This window comes from Narcine bancroftii, chromosome 14 (assembly GCF_036971445.1).
Source record: "Narcine bancroftii isolate sNarBan1 chromosome 14, sNarBan1.hap1, whole genome shotgun sequence".
Lineage (NCBI taxonomy): Eukaryota > Metazoa > Chordata > Chondrichthyes > Torpediniformes > Narcinidae > Narcine > Narcine bancroftii.
The window spans coordinates 68081831-68097905 of NC_091482.1; the positions used below are offsets into that span (position 1 = coordinate 68081831).

The 16075-nt window shown below is 42.2% G+C and overlaps 1 protein-coding gene across 3 annotated transcripts in view; it reads left to right on the forward strand.

Annotated features, from left to right (window-relative positions):
* Window positions 1-16075, forward strand: part of acana (aggrecan a) — a 54284-nt gene that overhangs the window by 19561 nt on the left and 18648 nt on the right. For all 3 annotated transcript variants that reach the window (XM_069910219.1, XM_069910220.1, XM_069910221.1), the window contains exons 8-11: window positions 556-683; window positions 3029-3322; window positions 4737-5036; window positions 7580-9412. In XM_069910219.1, coding sequence (XP_069766320.1) covers window positions 556-683; window positions 3029-3322; window positions 4737-5036; window positions 7580-9412 — 2555 coding nt within the window. The remainder of the gene's footprint in view (window positions 1-555; window positions 684-3028; window positions 3323-4736; window positions 5037-7579; window positions 9413-16075) is intronic.

The following is a 16075-nucleotide window of genomic DNA, read 5'->3' on the forward strand; positions in this document are numbered from 1 at the left end:
CCACAACCCACCTTAAGCAATCCCTTACTAATCACAGAGCACCGATGGCCTAGGGATCACTTAAAGAGAACCATTGGTCAAAACTTAAGCACATCCTTTTGGAATCAGTCTCATTGGGCATCCAAAGATCTGTAGAAATCTGAAGAACGCAAAAAGGGCCTTCAATCAATTGTGCCCATCCCTTAGACGGGTTTAATTAGCTTTCCTATTTACATTGGGTATCCTTCCTCAATTCTGCTCCAGCGTATGGTCACTGAGAGCAAGGCTAGCATTTATTTCCCATCCTTCATTGCCCTTGGGAAGCCAGTTCTGAGCCTCCTTCTTGCGTCCTTGCTGTTCACAATACGAATTCCATAGACCTTGTATTTCAATTTCCTGCATCTATTCTCCTCCCAGCTTCATCTGCTCAAGCAGTTCGTAACTTTCAGAGCAGGAATTCTCAATCAAAGGATGCACTGAAATAACTGGCCAACTGCACTTTCTTTGTCCACAGAACCATCAGTGGTCAGGTGTTAATTTTGTAAAGTTTTCACATCTCAAACTCCTTGTGACTAGGTACCCAGTTGTGGACCCTCAAGAGCATTGCTTTGGTGACAAAGATGGCCTTCCCAGCATAAGGAGCTATGGGGTCCGCAATCCTGAAGAAACTTATGATGTCTACTGCTCCATTGATGCTCTAAACGGTACAGTGTGCAGATATGCCTGGGAGTCACAGTCATTTAATCCACCTATTTGGCCTCATCTTTATAACCATATAACCATATACAACACAGAACAAGCCAGTTTGGCCCCACTAATCCATACCGGAACATAAGAAACTCGTAAAATCTCTGGTATTCAGCACCTGCAGAGATTTGTAGATGCCGGATAAGTTAATTTCCTATTTGCATGACACTGCATGTTGTGTGAATGGAGCACTAACTGCAAAGCGCAACCATTTGTTTTAACCAGTGGCTTGAGGCTGATGGTTGCTTGAATTCCAGATAACAGGGATTTTTACTTAATACCTAAAAGCAAAGACAGCAGATGCTGTAAATCTTAAAAGTGAACAAGAACCGCTGGAAACACTTAACATGTCAGGCAGCATCTGTGGAGAGAGAAAAGGGCTATTCTTCAGAAGGGAAAATATAGAAAATTGGCACAATTAAACTGTTGGAGAAGGGGGAGATATGGGGAAATATAGGGAATATCCATGATAGGTTGGAGACCATGTAAAGGTGCAATGCCACAAGTTGGTGCTGATCAAAGAAGGTGCTGAAGGCTTGTTAATGGCAGTTAATCTGTCCAGGTATAAATGTAGAGAGGAGAGATAAACAAAATCAACTGTTCAAAATGTAAACACAGCAGTTACTGGAAATCTGAAATAAAGAAGAATGTAGGAAAGTTGCAGCAAAGTCTGGCAAGGTTCGTAAAGAGGAAAAGCTGAACAAATCAAAACTGGCCAGGGATGAAGAACAAAAATCTGCAGATGCCGGTAACCTGAAACAAAAATGTAAAATAGTGAAAATGTGCAGCAGGTTGGGTTGTATCTACAAAGGGGTGAAATGAGGCAACGTACCCAGCCAATATTCATTTATCTGAAAGTCCAGTTCTGCATCTCTGCAAGCAAGGCAGCAGATTACATGTGGAACACTCCAACGTTCTCTTATTTTACACCAGATCCAGGGTGCTCTGACACCAAGTGAAAGGGCTGGTGGTCTGGTGTGGTTCAATTTTGTTCTTGCATTGCTCAACCTGCTCCTTTAATTTCACTCACTTTCACCAGTTCAAAGGAGTAGCTTCATTAATCCAGATGTGCCCAAGTTATGCCTGTCTCTTTGTGAATTAAGGAAACAGCCCTCTATTTAGGCTCACCTCCTCACCTCTTTCAACTCTATCAGTGTCGCTTCCTACTCTATACAATCTATCTCATCTCTGCTGCCCAGTCTCAACCTCTAATGTCTCCCTTCCCTTTCTCAATGTCTCCATCTCCATCACAAGGGATAGGTGGGTGACCAACGTCCATGCCTACGAACTCTCACCCTCTGTTAGGAACGCTATCCCTCGGTTTCTCCAGCTCTGATAAATTTGTTCATTTGGCATCTCTTTATTCTCTTCTGTTCCTTCCAGCAAATCTATGTTACCCAAACCTAATTCCTTTAAAAAAATGCCAATAAGCCACTCTCTTCAACTCCTACTGTCTCCTGAGTGAGGTGCGTCAATGTTGCATAGGTTCAAAGTTTAGACGTAAGGGCATTGAAGGAACTGTGATCGAATTCCAAACCAGAACAATGAGTAACATGGAGAGGAATCTGCAAGAGTTGGTGGTCCCTGCTAATCTTATCTTTCTTGGAGACAGAGGCACATGTTTGGGAGGTAATTTTGGAGTAGCCCAAGTGGGACCGTGTGTAAATTCGATCTTAATGAAAGGTTCCGACCCATAAAGTCCACCTTTTCCTTTCTCCCACTGATGCTGCTTGACCCGATAAGTTCTTCTAACAGGTTGTAGTTCACGGCTAGGGTGTGAGTTCCAGGATCTTGGCCCAGTGGTGGTGAAGGAACTCAAAACAAGAAAACTCAGAGTATGGTTGAGGCCATTCATGAGATGTTGCCAGATGTAATATTTTAGATTCAGCAGATGTTCCTTCACTCAGGAAATGAAGGGTTAAGTTATTCTCCTCAGCACCAAGATCAATGCTACCTGCTGGTTGAGGTAACATGGCTGGTGACAGACAACACCCAATGTGAAACGCACAATGAAGTTTTCCAATGGTAACTAGACAGATTATAATAAGGTGCCACAACAATTTTATTGCATGGATCATAAATTATAGCAATCTCTATGAAGAAATTGTAAGGGCAATGGCAAGAAATTCATAGTTCTTTCAGTAAAATTATAATATAGTCTGTCCATTCAGTTTTGCAAAAAGAATTGCTTGATTTTTGCAAAATGAGACAATATGGTAAATATTTCAGAAAGGTGGAATAAATGCCAATGCAAATAAAATGATGTTGTTAAGTTTGCCTGTTTCTGCAATGCTTTTTACAGGAAAGGTATTCCATGCAACTGTGGCAGATGGATTCAGTTACAATGAAGCAGTTGACTACTGCCTCAGCCACAATGCCAATATTGCAACCACTGGCCAGCTCTACGCAGCCTGGAAACAGGGCATGGACAGGTGTCGAGCAGGTTGGCTGTCTGATGGCAGTGTTAGATACCCCATCCAGACTCCCAGACCGTATTGCGGCAGTGGGAAAACTGGAGTGATAACGGTGTACCTCAACCTGGATCAGACTGGATACCCTGACCTTGAGTCACGCTACGATGTTTACTGCTTTCGAGGTGAGCAAGAGGGGAGTGCCATTCCCTGTGCCCAGAATGAAGGCTTCGGGAAGATGAAGGGACTGTGGGATGAATGCATTATAACCTAACATTAAATGAAAATCCATCTCTAATGCGCTGACACAGATTGGCTCGGTCTGAATCTGTTCCCAAAAGATAAATTGCAAAAAGGCTCAGGGGAACCTATATTTAATTTTTGTTTAGACATACAGCAAGGTAACAGGCCCTTTGGGCCCTTGAGTCCGTGCTGCTCAATTATACACAAATGACCTACAGCCTCCAGTACGTTTTGAAAAGTGGGAGGAAAGCGGAATGCCTGGAGGAAACCCACAGACACAGGGAGAACATACAAACTCTTTACAGACAGCTCCGGATTCAAACCCAGGTTGCTGGCATTAACAGTGTTGCGCTAACCACTATGTCAACCGTCCCACCCCTCCCCTCCCCCCTAAGAGCAGATGCTGTGAGAAATGGGGATCACAGCACATTTAAGTAAAAGCTTTGTTTTCTTTTCACCTCAGGTAACATAAAAAATATTTTTTTTAAAGCAGCAAAAGTGCAGAAGAAACCAAACATGACTGCTTCACAGGGAAGTGGGGGGGGGGGGGTGCGGGGGGTGCCATAGCCACAAAAAGGTTGAGAATGGCTTCTCCACAGCCTTCCTGGGCTCCCCTCAGGAATCCACTGTGGATTTTGATTTAAATTTTAAAATTGATAAATTGATTTCCCTCTTACGTTTCTATTAAATACGACCATTTTCAAGATTAATCTTGCTATCTGTTGTGGCTTTCTGTAAACTTTTGTTTTATAAATCTAAAAAGAAACTGGAGTGGGGAAGCTGTCTGGATTGAAACAAATTAGGTATATATAAACAAATTGAGAACGCGTACTCAGAACCATGGAACCATAAACACTACAACACAGAATAGGCCCTTCAGCCCATCTCGTCCATACTAGTCATTGTTCATTATTGGTGACTAATTTTGTTCACCAGAAATGTACCCAAAGTTTTACCCATCTTTGCCAGAGGTCCCAGAGATAAGGCATAAGTAACACTTGACACCCATTTCAGAACGAGATTGTATGAGGTTGGGAAATTGCCTTGGAAAATTTCTATTCTGGGATTTTCTGACATTTTTAATTGTAATATTTTATCTTTGAATCTTCAAAATTAATTTTTCATTGTCGTTTTTAAATTTTAAATGTAGACGTACTGCATGGTAACAGGCCCTTCCAACCCATGAGCCAATTGGTCTACAACCCTTGTGCATTTTGAAGGGTGGGCAGAAACTGGAACAGCCAGGAGAAACCCACACAGACTCGGGGAGACCGTGCAAACTCCTTACAGATATCACCAGGTTCAACCCCCTCTAACTCTAACCACTACACTAACCATCTGGCCTTTTTATTTTAGAAGACCTTGCATCCATTGTGACTGAAGTGACACAGCTGATAATACCTGTGATCCTCGTGGATGAGGCCACATTGACGTCTGAGGTCGAGGTGGAAGTGGCCAAGACAGTGAGACCAGAGGAAGCCGAACAAGGCAAAACCGATATCTTTGTCAAAGAAACTACCGAGCAGCCCACCATTACAGCAGGTTGGACTGAAGCGACTGTGGCAACCCAAGAGAAGGTACCTCAGGCTCCTGAAGTCATCCCCACTGTGGACTTCACAACCGAAGAGGTCACCGCAACACCCACAGCAGAGCCTGGTGAGTTTGCTGAGGAGACTCTTTCTCTTGATGGACTGGTCTCTTGATGGACTGGACTCTTGATGGACTGGTTTTGGAGGTGGTGTAGAGGAAGTTTGCCAGGTTGTTTCCAGAGATTAAAGGGTTAGGCTAAGAAGAGAGCTTGAGTCGTCTGGGACTGTACTCACTGGAACTTAGAAGAATAAGAGGGGATCATATAAAGTTATGAAAGGCATACTAGAGGCTCAGAATTTGTTTTCATTGTTGGAGGAGGTTTGATCTAGATTCAATATTCAGGGTAGAGACTAAGTCCCCTAGTAGGGATGCCAGGTTACCATAGCACAATGCCTTTACAGCGCAAGCGATCGGGTCCAGGGTTCAATTCCGGTGCTGTCTGTAATGAGATTGTGCATTCTCCTCGTGTTGGCATAGGTTTTCCCCAGAGGCTCTGGTGTCCTCCCACCATTCGAAACATACCAGTGGTGTAGGTTAATTAAGTGAAAGTGGATTGATACTGTGCTTTATGTGTATATTAATTTTTTTTTAAATTTAATATAGGACTGAGATGAGGAGGACCTACTTTTCCCAGAGGGTGGTGAATCTATGGAATGCACTGTCCTTGAAGCAATGAGGTTAACTCAGTAAATATATTTAAGACAAGGTTGGATAGATTTTTACATAGTAGGGGGATTAAGGGATCGGGGGAAAAGGCAGGTGGGTGGAGATGAGCCGATCATCAGATCAGCCATGATTACATTGAATGGCAGAGCATGCTCAACGGGCCGGATGGCCGACTCCTGCTCCTATTTCTGATGTTCTTACGTTGTACCTGATAGAGAGAGAAGAGTTCCTCTGCAAGCAGCCTAACAGGTCAACTCTAACACTCACGCAGCTGTAAAGTAGCAAAGGCAGGAGCACATTTACAGTGTTTAGAGTTACAAAGGGAAAGAGCAGTGTGTAGCAAGGGCAATATGAGAACACTGTTGGAATGTGGGGGGGTGGGGGGGGGGGGGTTCATTCAGGAGCTTAATGGCTACGAGTAAGTCTTTATGTGCGATTTCACACTCAATCACCCTGATTGGCGATGTGATGTGTCCTTCAAAATGCTGGCTGCCTTCCCTCTTCAACAGGACGAATCATGAAGTTTTATAGCAGGGAAATAAGCCGTGACAAGGAATGGAACAGAACGTTCTACCACTAAGAAGCTGCAAGTTATCTATTTCCGAATGTACCCCTTCATTTCTGAAGGTGCCTGTGAAAAATGTGCATTAAATTATGAGAGGCCTCAGCAGATATATCAGGAAGGACCCATTTTATTTACAGAGAACACTGTATCTCTAGGCAACAGATTTAAGGTGGGGTGAAACACCGAAGTCTGCAAACGCTGTGATTAGAGTCAAAACACACAGAAATGCTGGAGGAACTCAACTGGTCTCACAGCGACCATAAGTGGTAAAGATATATTACTGACATTTTGGGCCTGAGGCCTTCTTCAAGGTATAAGCAAAAACCAGGCAGGCATCTCAGTAAAGATTGGGAGAAGTAAAGGGGAAGGAGTCCAGACTAACAAACAAAAGGTGTTAATTAGATATGATAAGAGGAGAGGTGAGAACTGATTATGGTTCTGTGAAAGGAGACAGAGAGAAAAGGGAAGAGAGAAGAGAGCTGGGGAAAGACCACAGGGAGACAAAGATGGGCTCAGGGGTCAAACAGAAACCGGAAGTCGATGTTAATGCCATCCAGTTGGAGGGTGCCCAGACGGAAGTTGGTGTCATTGGTGATAAGGGAGGTAGGTCTGTCTAGACACTGAGGGAAGACGACTCACTAGGAAGGGCAGAAACCCTCTCCATATTTAATAGGAGCATTTGGTGTGCTCTAACCTCTGGGCCAAGAAATGGCTGATTGGATTTACAGTCTGATTTTTCCTAGCTTGGTAATAGTGGTTCAGATAGCCACCTTCTGGAAGAATTCTGCACATCTGAGCACATGGTAAGAAACACGTTGAACATTGGCTAACCTTTTCTTGTTCTTTGTTTTGCAATGGGTGCCGCTCTGATGGGTCGTTGGAAGGTATAATGTAGAACAGATGGGTCAGTGGCAGTTCATTGTTCAACATGCCAATCAGAATTCAAATCAGAATCATGAACACATCATGAAATCATTGTTACTGCTGCAGTGGTATGGCTCAGGACAAGGTGCAAAATCACTATAAAATTACAATTATGTAAATGCAAGATTTTTTAAAATATATTTTAAATATGGTTCTGTGAAAGGAGATAGAGAGAAAAGGGAAGAGAGAAGAGATAAAAATATAAATAACTAGTGCAAAGAAGAGAGAAAGTGATGAGGTGTCCATTGTCATTCAGAAATCTTGGGGCAGAAGAGATAAAGTTGGTTTTGTTCTGTGGAATTCTATTCAGGCAATCCTTATTTTGAAATAACTAAGAGTTTAAGGATATGGGATTTGTGGCATGAGAGAATGTTCTTCAGAGTGCTGTCTGACTGAGGAATGCTCACGGTATATTTTAACTGAGATTTAAATTTCCCTTTGCCTTTCCTTTCAGATCCTGCTGAGACAACACATCTGCCAGAAGTTAAAGTGAGTGAAGTACCTTCTACAATAGCTGATGTCAGTGAAGAACGTTCAGGAATATCTGATGTCAGTGGAGAAATTTCCGAAATACCTGACTTTTGTGGAGAACCTTCTGGTATACCCAATGTAAGTGGAGAACCTTCTAGAATACCTGATATAAGTGGAGAACCTTCTGGAATACCTGCTATAAGTGGAGAACCTTCTGGAATACCTGCTATAAGTGGAGAACCTTCTGGAATACCTGATATAAGTGGAGAACCTTCTGGTATACTCGATGCAAGTGGAGAACCTTCTGGAATACCTGCTATAAGTGGAGAACCATCTGGTATATCTGATATAAGTGGTGAACCATCTGGTATATCCGATACAAGTGGAGAATCTTCTGGAATACCTGCTATAAGTGGAGAACCTTCTGGAATACCTGCTATAAGTGGAGAACCTTCTGGAATACCTGATATAAGTGGAGAACCTTCTGGTATACTCGATGCAAGTGGAGAACCTTCTGGAATACCTGCTCTAAGTGGAGAACCATCTGGTATATCTGATACAAGTGGTGAACCTTCTGGTATATCTGATACAAGTGGTGAACCTTCTGGTATATCTGATACAAGTGGTGAACCTTCTGGTATATCTGATACAAGTGGTGAACCTTCTGGAATACCTGCTATAAGTGGAGAACCATCTGGTATATCTGATATAAGTGGTGAGCCATCTGGTATACTCGATGCAAGTGGAGAACCTTCTGGAATACCTGCTATAAGTGGAGAACCATCTGGTATATCTGATATAAGTGGTGAACCATCTGGTATACTCGATGCAAGTGGAGAACCTTCTGGAATACCTGCTATAAGTGGAGAACCATCTGGTATATCTGATATAAGTGGTGAACCATCTGGTATACTCGATGCAAGTGGAGAACCTTCTGGAATACCTGCTCTAAGTGGAGAACCATCTGGTATATCTGATATAAGTGGAGAACCATCTGGTATATCTGATATAAGTGGAGAACCTTCTGGTATACTCGATGCAAGTGGAGAACCCTCTGGAATACCTGCTATAAGTGGAGAACCATCTGGTATATCTGATATAAGTGGTGAACCATCTGGTATACTCGATGCAAGTGGAGAACCTTCTGGAATACCTGCTCTAAGTGGAGAACCATCTGGTATATCTGATATAAGTGGAGAACCATCTGGTATATCTGATACAAGTGGTGAACCTTCTGGTATATCTGATACAAGTGGTGAACCTTCTGGTATACTCGATGCAAGTGGTGAACCTTCTGGAATATCTGATACAAGTGGTGAACCTTCTGGTATATCTGATACAAGTGGTGAACCTTCTGGTATATCTGATACAAGTGGTGAACCTTCTGGTATATCTGATACAAGTGGTGAACCTTCTGGATTCTCCCAAACTACTATTACATCAAAAATTATAGATATAAGTAAAGAACCAAAAGTAATTGAAGAGCCTTCAGGAGCTCCAGAAGTTACCACCGCAGTTCCAGTGGTGTCCCTACCTATTAAACTTGGAGTTACAGATGCTTCATTATCTGACGTGGTCATGATTACAAGACATGCGGACGTTGGGATAAGCCATGTAGAAATGAAAGCAACAGAACAATCTCAACATAAAAGGGATGAGGTTCCTTCTGTATCAACAGATAGGACAGGAGTGAGAGAAGAGCCTAGGATTGTAGAAATGCCAGAGGTTACTCCAACCGCTCCACTTCTCACAATAGTTCCTCCTCAAATCTCACCTGAAGTTGTGACAACTGTGGATCAACCTGTGACAACAGAAGGTACAAAATGTTATGACTCGTATTCTCCGTTATCAGTGGTGATCGTTATAAAAACTGGAGACTATAATATATATTAGGGGATAGTAAAACCCCTGGTATCCAACACCTATGAGGATTGGTAGATGTTGAATAATGGTATTTTCCAGTTGCTTGAGACTCACTTTTAAAATGTCTAACTAATACACCTGCATTAAGAATAAAGTTTAAAAGTCAAAAATCCTAGACTGTAGTTCCAATGAACAAACTTCACTTGAATGAATATATAAACCTTAAAGCATTTTATTTCGTTTTCAGTAGCATTCTTTGAAAACATTTAACTGATGCTGCATCAGCAGGTTCCTCCCCCTCAACGGAGATGAACAGTAACATTATAACTAATTACCCCCCTCCCAACCCCCAGGTTTACAGATTAAAGCCTCTGATCGGGGCGACTCTTACTAAGCAGAGATAAGGAGACACTTTAAGAGAGTCACCCCAACGGCGAGCGGCATCAACCAGCTCTTCATCCTGGCGTCGACGCCATCGCTGTTTCATACAACTTTATTCAAACAGGTGCTACAAGCAAAGCCCAACCAAGGCCCCCCTCCACTGGCTGAATATTTGTTGCCATCTTCACCAAAGGTTGATGTGGTACTTGAGAGAACATTTACAATTTTAAACTTGTGTATTTTTTACCTTTTATTTTATTCGGTTTTTTTTTAAACTCACTTATTTTCCTCAATATTTCTTGACAGTTGCTTGAGTTGCCGGTTGCTTGAATTCTGGATACCAGGGGATTTACTGTATTCTGTAGTTTTTGAGATCACCTGTGGTTTTAAGGATGGGGAAGCTGTGTGCTCTAAGTCCACAGAGGTCAGTGGGCATCTGCTGAGGGACGCTGGCAGATTGGCAACATATATTTTGCTGTCCACCTCCTGATGAGAGTACAACAGGTCAGATATCATTGTCCTCAAGCTTGCTTTGTGGTGAGAGGCAGATCAAGAGGTAAATGTTGTCACCAGTAGCAACTATATTGGTTTTACTGCTGCCCTGACATTAAGTTCCTTGAACTCAATGTGTGAATATAAGAAAGTTCAGTCATCAAAGCTCTCACATTTATATGTGAGAGCTTCTACTTGCCACAGAATTTAAATTCATCCTCAAACACAGAGAAAAGTGTTCAACATATAAGTCCAAGGGCATTGAAATCAACCAAAAACTCAGTTCCACTGAAGCTTTTTTTTAGTGCATTGATCTGGGGAGATGCTGCTTACATCTGACTGTTACATCTTAAACTGGAGTACTGTGAGCAGTTTTGGCCTCCTCATTTAAGAAAGGATATGCTGATGGTGGAGGAGAAGGTTCACAAGGATGATTCTGGAAATGAAAGGGTTATCATGAGGTGTATTTGACAGGCTCTTGGCTTGTCCTCATTGGAATTTAGGAGAATGAAGGGGGATTGAAACATTTGGGATGTTGAAAGACATGGACAGAGTAAATGTAGAAAGTTTGTTTCCCATTGTGGAAGAGTCTAGGACAAAAGGGCACAACTTCAGTATTGAAGGGTGGAGATTTTATTTTTATCCAGAGGGTGGAGAATCTGAAATTTCTTGCCTCAGCCAGTTGTGGAGGCCAAGTTACTGGGTGTATTTATTGATCGGTTCTTGATTAGGCAGGGCATGAAAGGTTATGGGGAGAAGGCCGGGCTGTGGGGCTGAGTGGGGAAATTGGTCAGCTCATGATTGAATGGTGGGGCAGACTTGTTGGGCTGAATTCCCTATTTCTACTGCTATGTCTTATGGTCTTATGATCTAAACTTTGAACTGCTTCACTAGTCCCTGAACCATATATTTTGGCAGATAAAATGACACACGATGCACCCCAAAAAAAAACAAAAAAAAGGGTCATCCTAAAGGTCAGATACAAAAACAGTGACCTTAAAATTCTACTCAAAGTACCACTTGATCAGTTCCATAGCCCACCCAGACTCCACCCTATAACAAATTTTTTAAGCTACTAGTATATTAAATGTGGTGTTGAACCAATAAAAGAATTGTAAAATAAAAAAAGCACATCACACTCATTTAAAATCCTTGAAAATCAATAGACTCATTGTCTGAGGTAAAGACCTCAACAAGAACATCCGGACTCTCACTGTTTTCACATCATCATATTGGTCCCAGTCTCAGTGTCCCACAAAATATCATCCTCCATACCATCATAGATTCATTGCACTAAAGACTTTTAACCTAAAATTTGCTCTATAATTTCTTCATTTTGCTGGTGGCTCCATGATGACAATTTGATTTTTAAAAAAATTGGGGGTTGTCCTTATACCACTGATATGAGCTAAAACCATGAAATTCAGACTGAAATTGGATCTCGACTCATCTGGAGGTTGTCTTATCCTCCGAAATATACAGCATATTTAAGATGGCTATTTGTTCCGAGACACAGAGAGATAAAAAGAGACCTTGTAAAAAAGTAAAATCTGGAGTCTCTATCCATCTTTGTGGGTTAAAGGGAAATCCAGACATTCAGTTCTCTGTCAACATGACTTAATAAATGATCCATGAACTAATGCCAGTTTTGTTCATAAAAGAGCAAATCTTTAAGCATTTTCTTCCTAATCAGTCCATTAAACTGAACAATTCTCTTTCAAAAGGTTTGCTTCCTTGATAAAAAAAATAAATTTGGGATTATAATAAACAAGGTCCTGGTGAAACCTTTCGCCATGTTCTTCAGTGACTGCATCAAGTTCAGCAGGGAAGACGTCCAAGTGCGAATGCAGAGAATGAATTTTCAACGACACGTTGCACTTCATAGTTTTGAATGCTTGAAGTAAACTTAAAATAGGACAGAAAATTACAAAAATAGGTTATATCTTAAAAAAAAGTGCATGATAGGAAATTTTAAAGATGATTTCCATGATCAGCCCAAAATCCATAAAATACACTGAAAAGTGTTCAGGAAGAAAAAATTTCAGAAATATAAGGAGGATTCGGTATCTAATATAATAATGCCCTGATTCCTTTCAGTTCTCTTTTATTAAACAACCTCTAAATTCTCTTTTCATCAAGATGGATGAGTTAGTTATCAACTGGGAAATCATAGTGATGTTCAAATCTGGTCTGTTTGAGAATGAGGTGAGTCAGAGAACTGGAATGCAGATTTAAAAACAAGGAAAGATGATTGATTTGGCTTGGCTTCGTGGACGAAGATTTATGGAGGGGTAATGTCCGCGTCAGCTGCAGGCTCGTTTGTGGCTGACAAGTCCGATGTGGGACAGGCAGGCACGGTTGCAGCGGTTGCAAGGGAAAATTGGTGGGTTGGGGTTGGGTGTTGGGTTTTTCCTCCTTTGCCTTTTGTCAGTGAGGTGGGCTCTGCGGTCTTCTTCAAAGGAGGTTGCTGCCCGCCAAACTGAGAGGTGCCAAGATGCACGGTTTGAGGGGATATCAGCCCACTGGCGGTAGTCAATGTGGCAGGCATCAAGAGATTTCTTTAGGCAGTCCTTGTACCTCTCCTTTGGTGCACCTCTGTCTCGGTGGCCAGTGGAGAGCTCGCCATATAACACGATCTTGGGAAGGCGATGGTCCTCCATTCCAGAGATATGATATGGTGTCAGTAAATGTAAAGTTGTTTGATTGTAAACATTCAGCTGGTTCACTAATGTCCTTTAGGGAAAGAAACCTTTACCCTAATCAGGCTTCTATTAATTGATCTGTACTCAATGTGCTGTACATCCACGTCTGAGTCAGAAATATGTGGGTTCAAGGCCCATTCCACTTTGTTGACACAGAAATCCCATCCTGAGACAGCTGCCACTGGCCTTAAGCAGTGACCCTCTATCTCTTAACAGATCTCATCCCTCTACTTCTTGGGCAATATTTAGTCCTCAATCAACATCTCTGTAATAAAACCATGATCATTAGCACTTTGCTGGTATGGAAGTTCACTGTGTGGAAATTGGCTGATCTGGGTGAGATGGACCCTTATATATCGTCAGTGGCTTAAACATTAGGGAACAACTAAATCTGAAACTGTGAATAACAAAGTAGGTTCATTTGGATTTTTCTCAAGTGTATAGTCCACTGTTGTGAAGAGATTATGCTGCTTGATTTTAGATTGCTCAATGGGTTTGTGTGTGGTGGGTTTTTCTATGGGGTTGGTGTGTGAACGGTTAGTGTGAGGTGGGTTGGTGTGTATGGGGTTTGTGTGGGGGGTTGGTGCAAATGGGGTTTGTGTGTGGGGTGGGGAAATAATCACATCTTCTAGAGAAGGAGAGGAATAGAATGAAACGAATGTCTGTGGTAGGGTAGAAATGCCACAGGCAACCTACTGGGTAGTTCTAACAGCATTAGATGCTCTGTGTCTGCAGTTCCTTTGCTTTTCCATTTCCATTTAATTCAACATGGTCTGTGATTTCACTGATTTCTCCGTAGTTGTCCCTGACCCATGTCAAGACAGCCCCTGTGGTCGAGGAACATGTGTGGGGAGAGATGGCAGCTTGGTTTGTAAATGCCCAATTGGATGGATAGGTGAACAATGTGAATTAGGTACGTGAGCCAATCATTATATATTGTGGAGTCAAGAGGGAAGTCTGCTCAATCCCATGGAGGATGACTTGTCACTAATATTGATCCTTCCTTATTGCAGTGGCAAGTCCAACATGTGGTGCGTGGGATTTGTGTAGCTAGATGTAATAGGTAGCATGGACGCAATGTCAGCTTCAGTTGTGGAGGTTGATTCAGCTTATTGATTGCAGATATCATGGTGTCTCATCTGAGTGCAGTGTATAGACTATATTTCATATTCCTATTCCATCTGCCAAGCCCACCCACAAATTGGAGGAACAACACCTCACATTCCATCTGGCACCTTTCAACCGGATGACCTCAGCACCCTCATCTTTCTCTCTGTCTCCTTTCCTGTAGCTTTGACTTTCTCTCTCTCTCTTTCCCTCCCTCTCTCTCTCCCCCTGTCTCCTTTATCCCAGCTCTACATTCAGAGAGCCAAACCTCCCCCCTCCCTGTGAATTTTCACCTTTCCTCTCTCCACAGCCAATTATCACCTTCTGTTTGTTGGTCTATAGCCCTTCCCTGCTGCTTCTTTTATTCAGGTCCCTGTCTGCTTTTTCTCGTACCTTGAAGAAAGGCTCAGGCCAAAATCATCAAGAATATATCCCCTGGATCTATGATAGGAGCATAGGAACATAGGAAGTAGGAACAGGAGAAGGCCAAAAATGGCCCATCGAGCCTGCTCCGCCGTTCAATACGATCATGGCTGATCTAATTTATGACCTAACTCCACCTACCTGCCTTCTCCCCATATCCCCTAATTCCTCTATCATGTAAAAATGTATCTACTGCATTCCTCCAGCATTTTGGTGTTTTTACAGCATCCTTGTTCCTGTCCTCCCATCCATATCCAATTAACATCCTTTCTCTGTTTGTCTGAACCTGCCCATTCTTCCCTCCCCAGCCTTTTAATTCAGACACCCTCCTGTTTTTTGCTCATACCTTGCTCAGGCCCCAAGTATCGGTAATATATCTTTATCTCCTATGGATGCTGTGAGACCTGCTGGGCTCCTCCAGTACTTCTATAATCACAGCATCTGAAGACTTTTGTGCTTCATGACCACTCCTGGACATCATAACACAGAGATTCTCTGAATCCCTGAAGGTGTTCAGGGATTTAAGCTTTAAAAAAAGCTGGCTCTTGAAAGAAGAGGACTGATTAGAAAAGATACAACAACAGCTTATATAATAGTGTTAGATAAAAGCAGTCCATCACACTTATCCACATGTGGCACAAAGTCATAGTCAAATGGGCAGATTTTAAAGAAAGCTTTAAAAGAGGAAAGAGATGCAGTAAACCAATGGGTGTATGAGGTTTTAACAGCCAAAGGGCACCAAAGGTCATAACAATTTCATTCAGTAATTATTAAAATGCTGAATTGAAGGATCATCAGCTTGCTGGAAAGCTCAGGACTGGAGGAGATGGCTGACTGGTGTTGAAATGTTCCATTTTACAAGGACAGTACATTTCCCTGTATCTGAAAAGCTTGGGACCGGACAGTTTTCGGCTATTGGGTTGTTTTTTTCAGTTAATGGAACAATGGCTTTAAGCTGCTCGGTAGTATCAACAGAATACTTGTACCAGCGGGTAAACAACAGCAACAATAACAGCAGGCTTTTTCATACCAAAGAAATGCAGGGCCAAACACTAGATTGTGGTCGTAAGACATCTCACACTTATGCCTCTGTCCAGTTTCGCCAACAGCTTGACTTTCTGTTCTATAGACAAATGTAAGTGCTTCCTCCTTTTCTTTTCACTGACATCCATGGTGCTATCTGTAGACCTTTTTTTGTCATTTGCAACTATATCTTTGTACAGTACACGGGAGCTCCTTTGTTATCAGAATGGCGCCAACGGAGCATCAGAGCCCCACACGGTCAAGTTGGCTGAAACATGTTTTCCAACTTCTGATGTCATGTCAGCCCTGCAAAAAAAGTTTGGTTAATGAATCATTTTGGTTACAGAACTTCAGATAAGGGGAAACATACTGTATAATAATCTCCACTGGTTCTTACCTGAACCACAGGGCAGTGATCCAGAGCTACCAACTTCCATTTATCATAAAGAAAATTCACTCCATTCAAGTGGCCTCCAATGTTTGGCAGT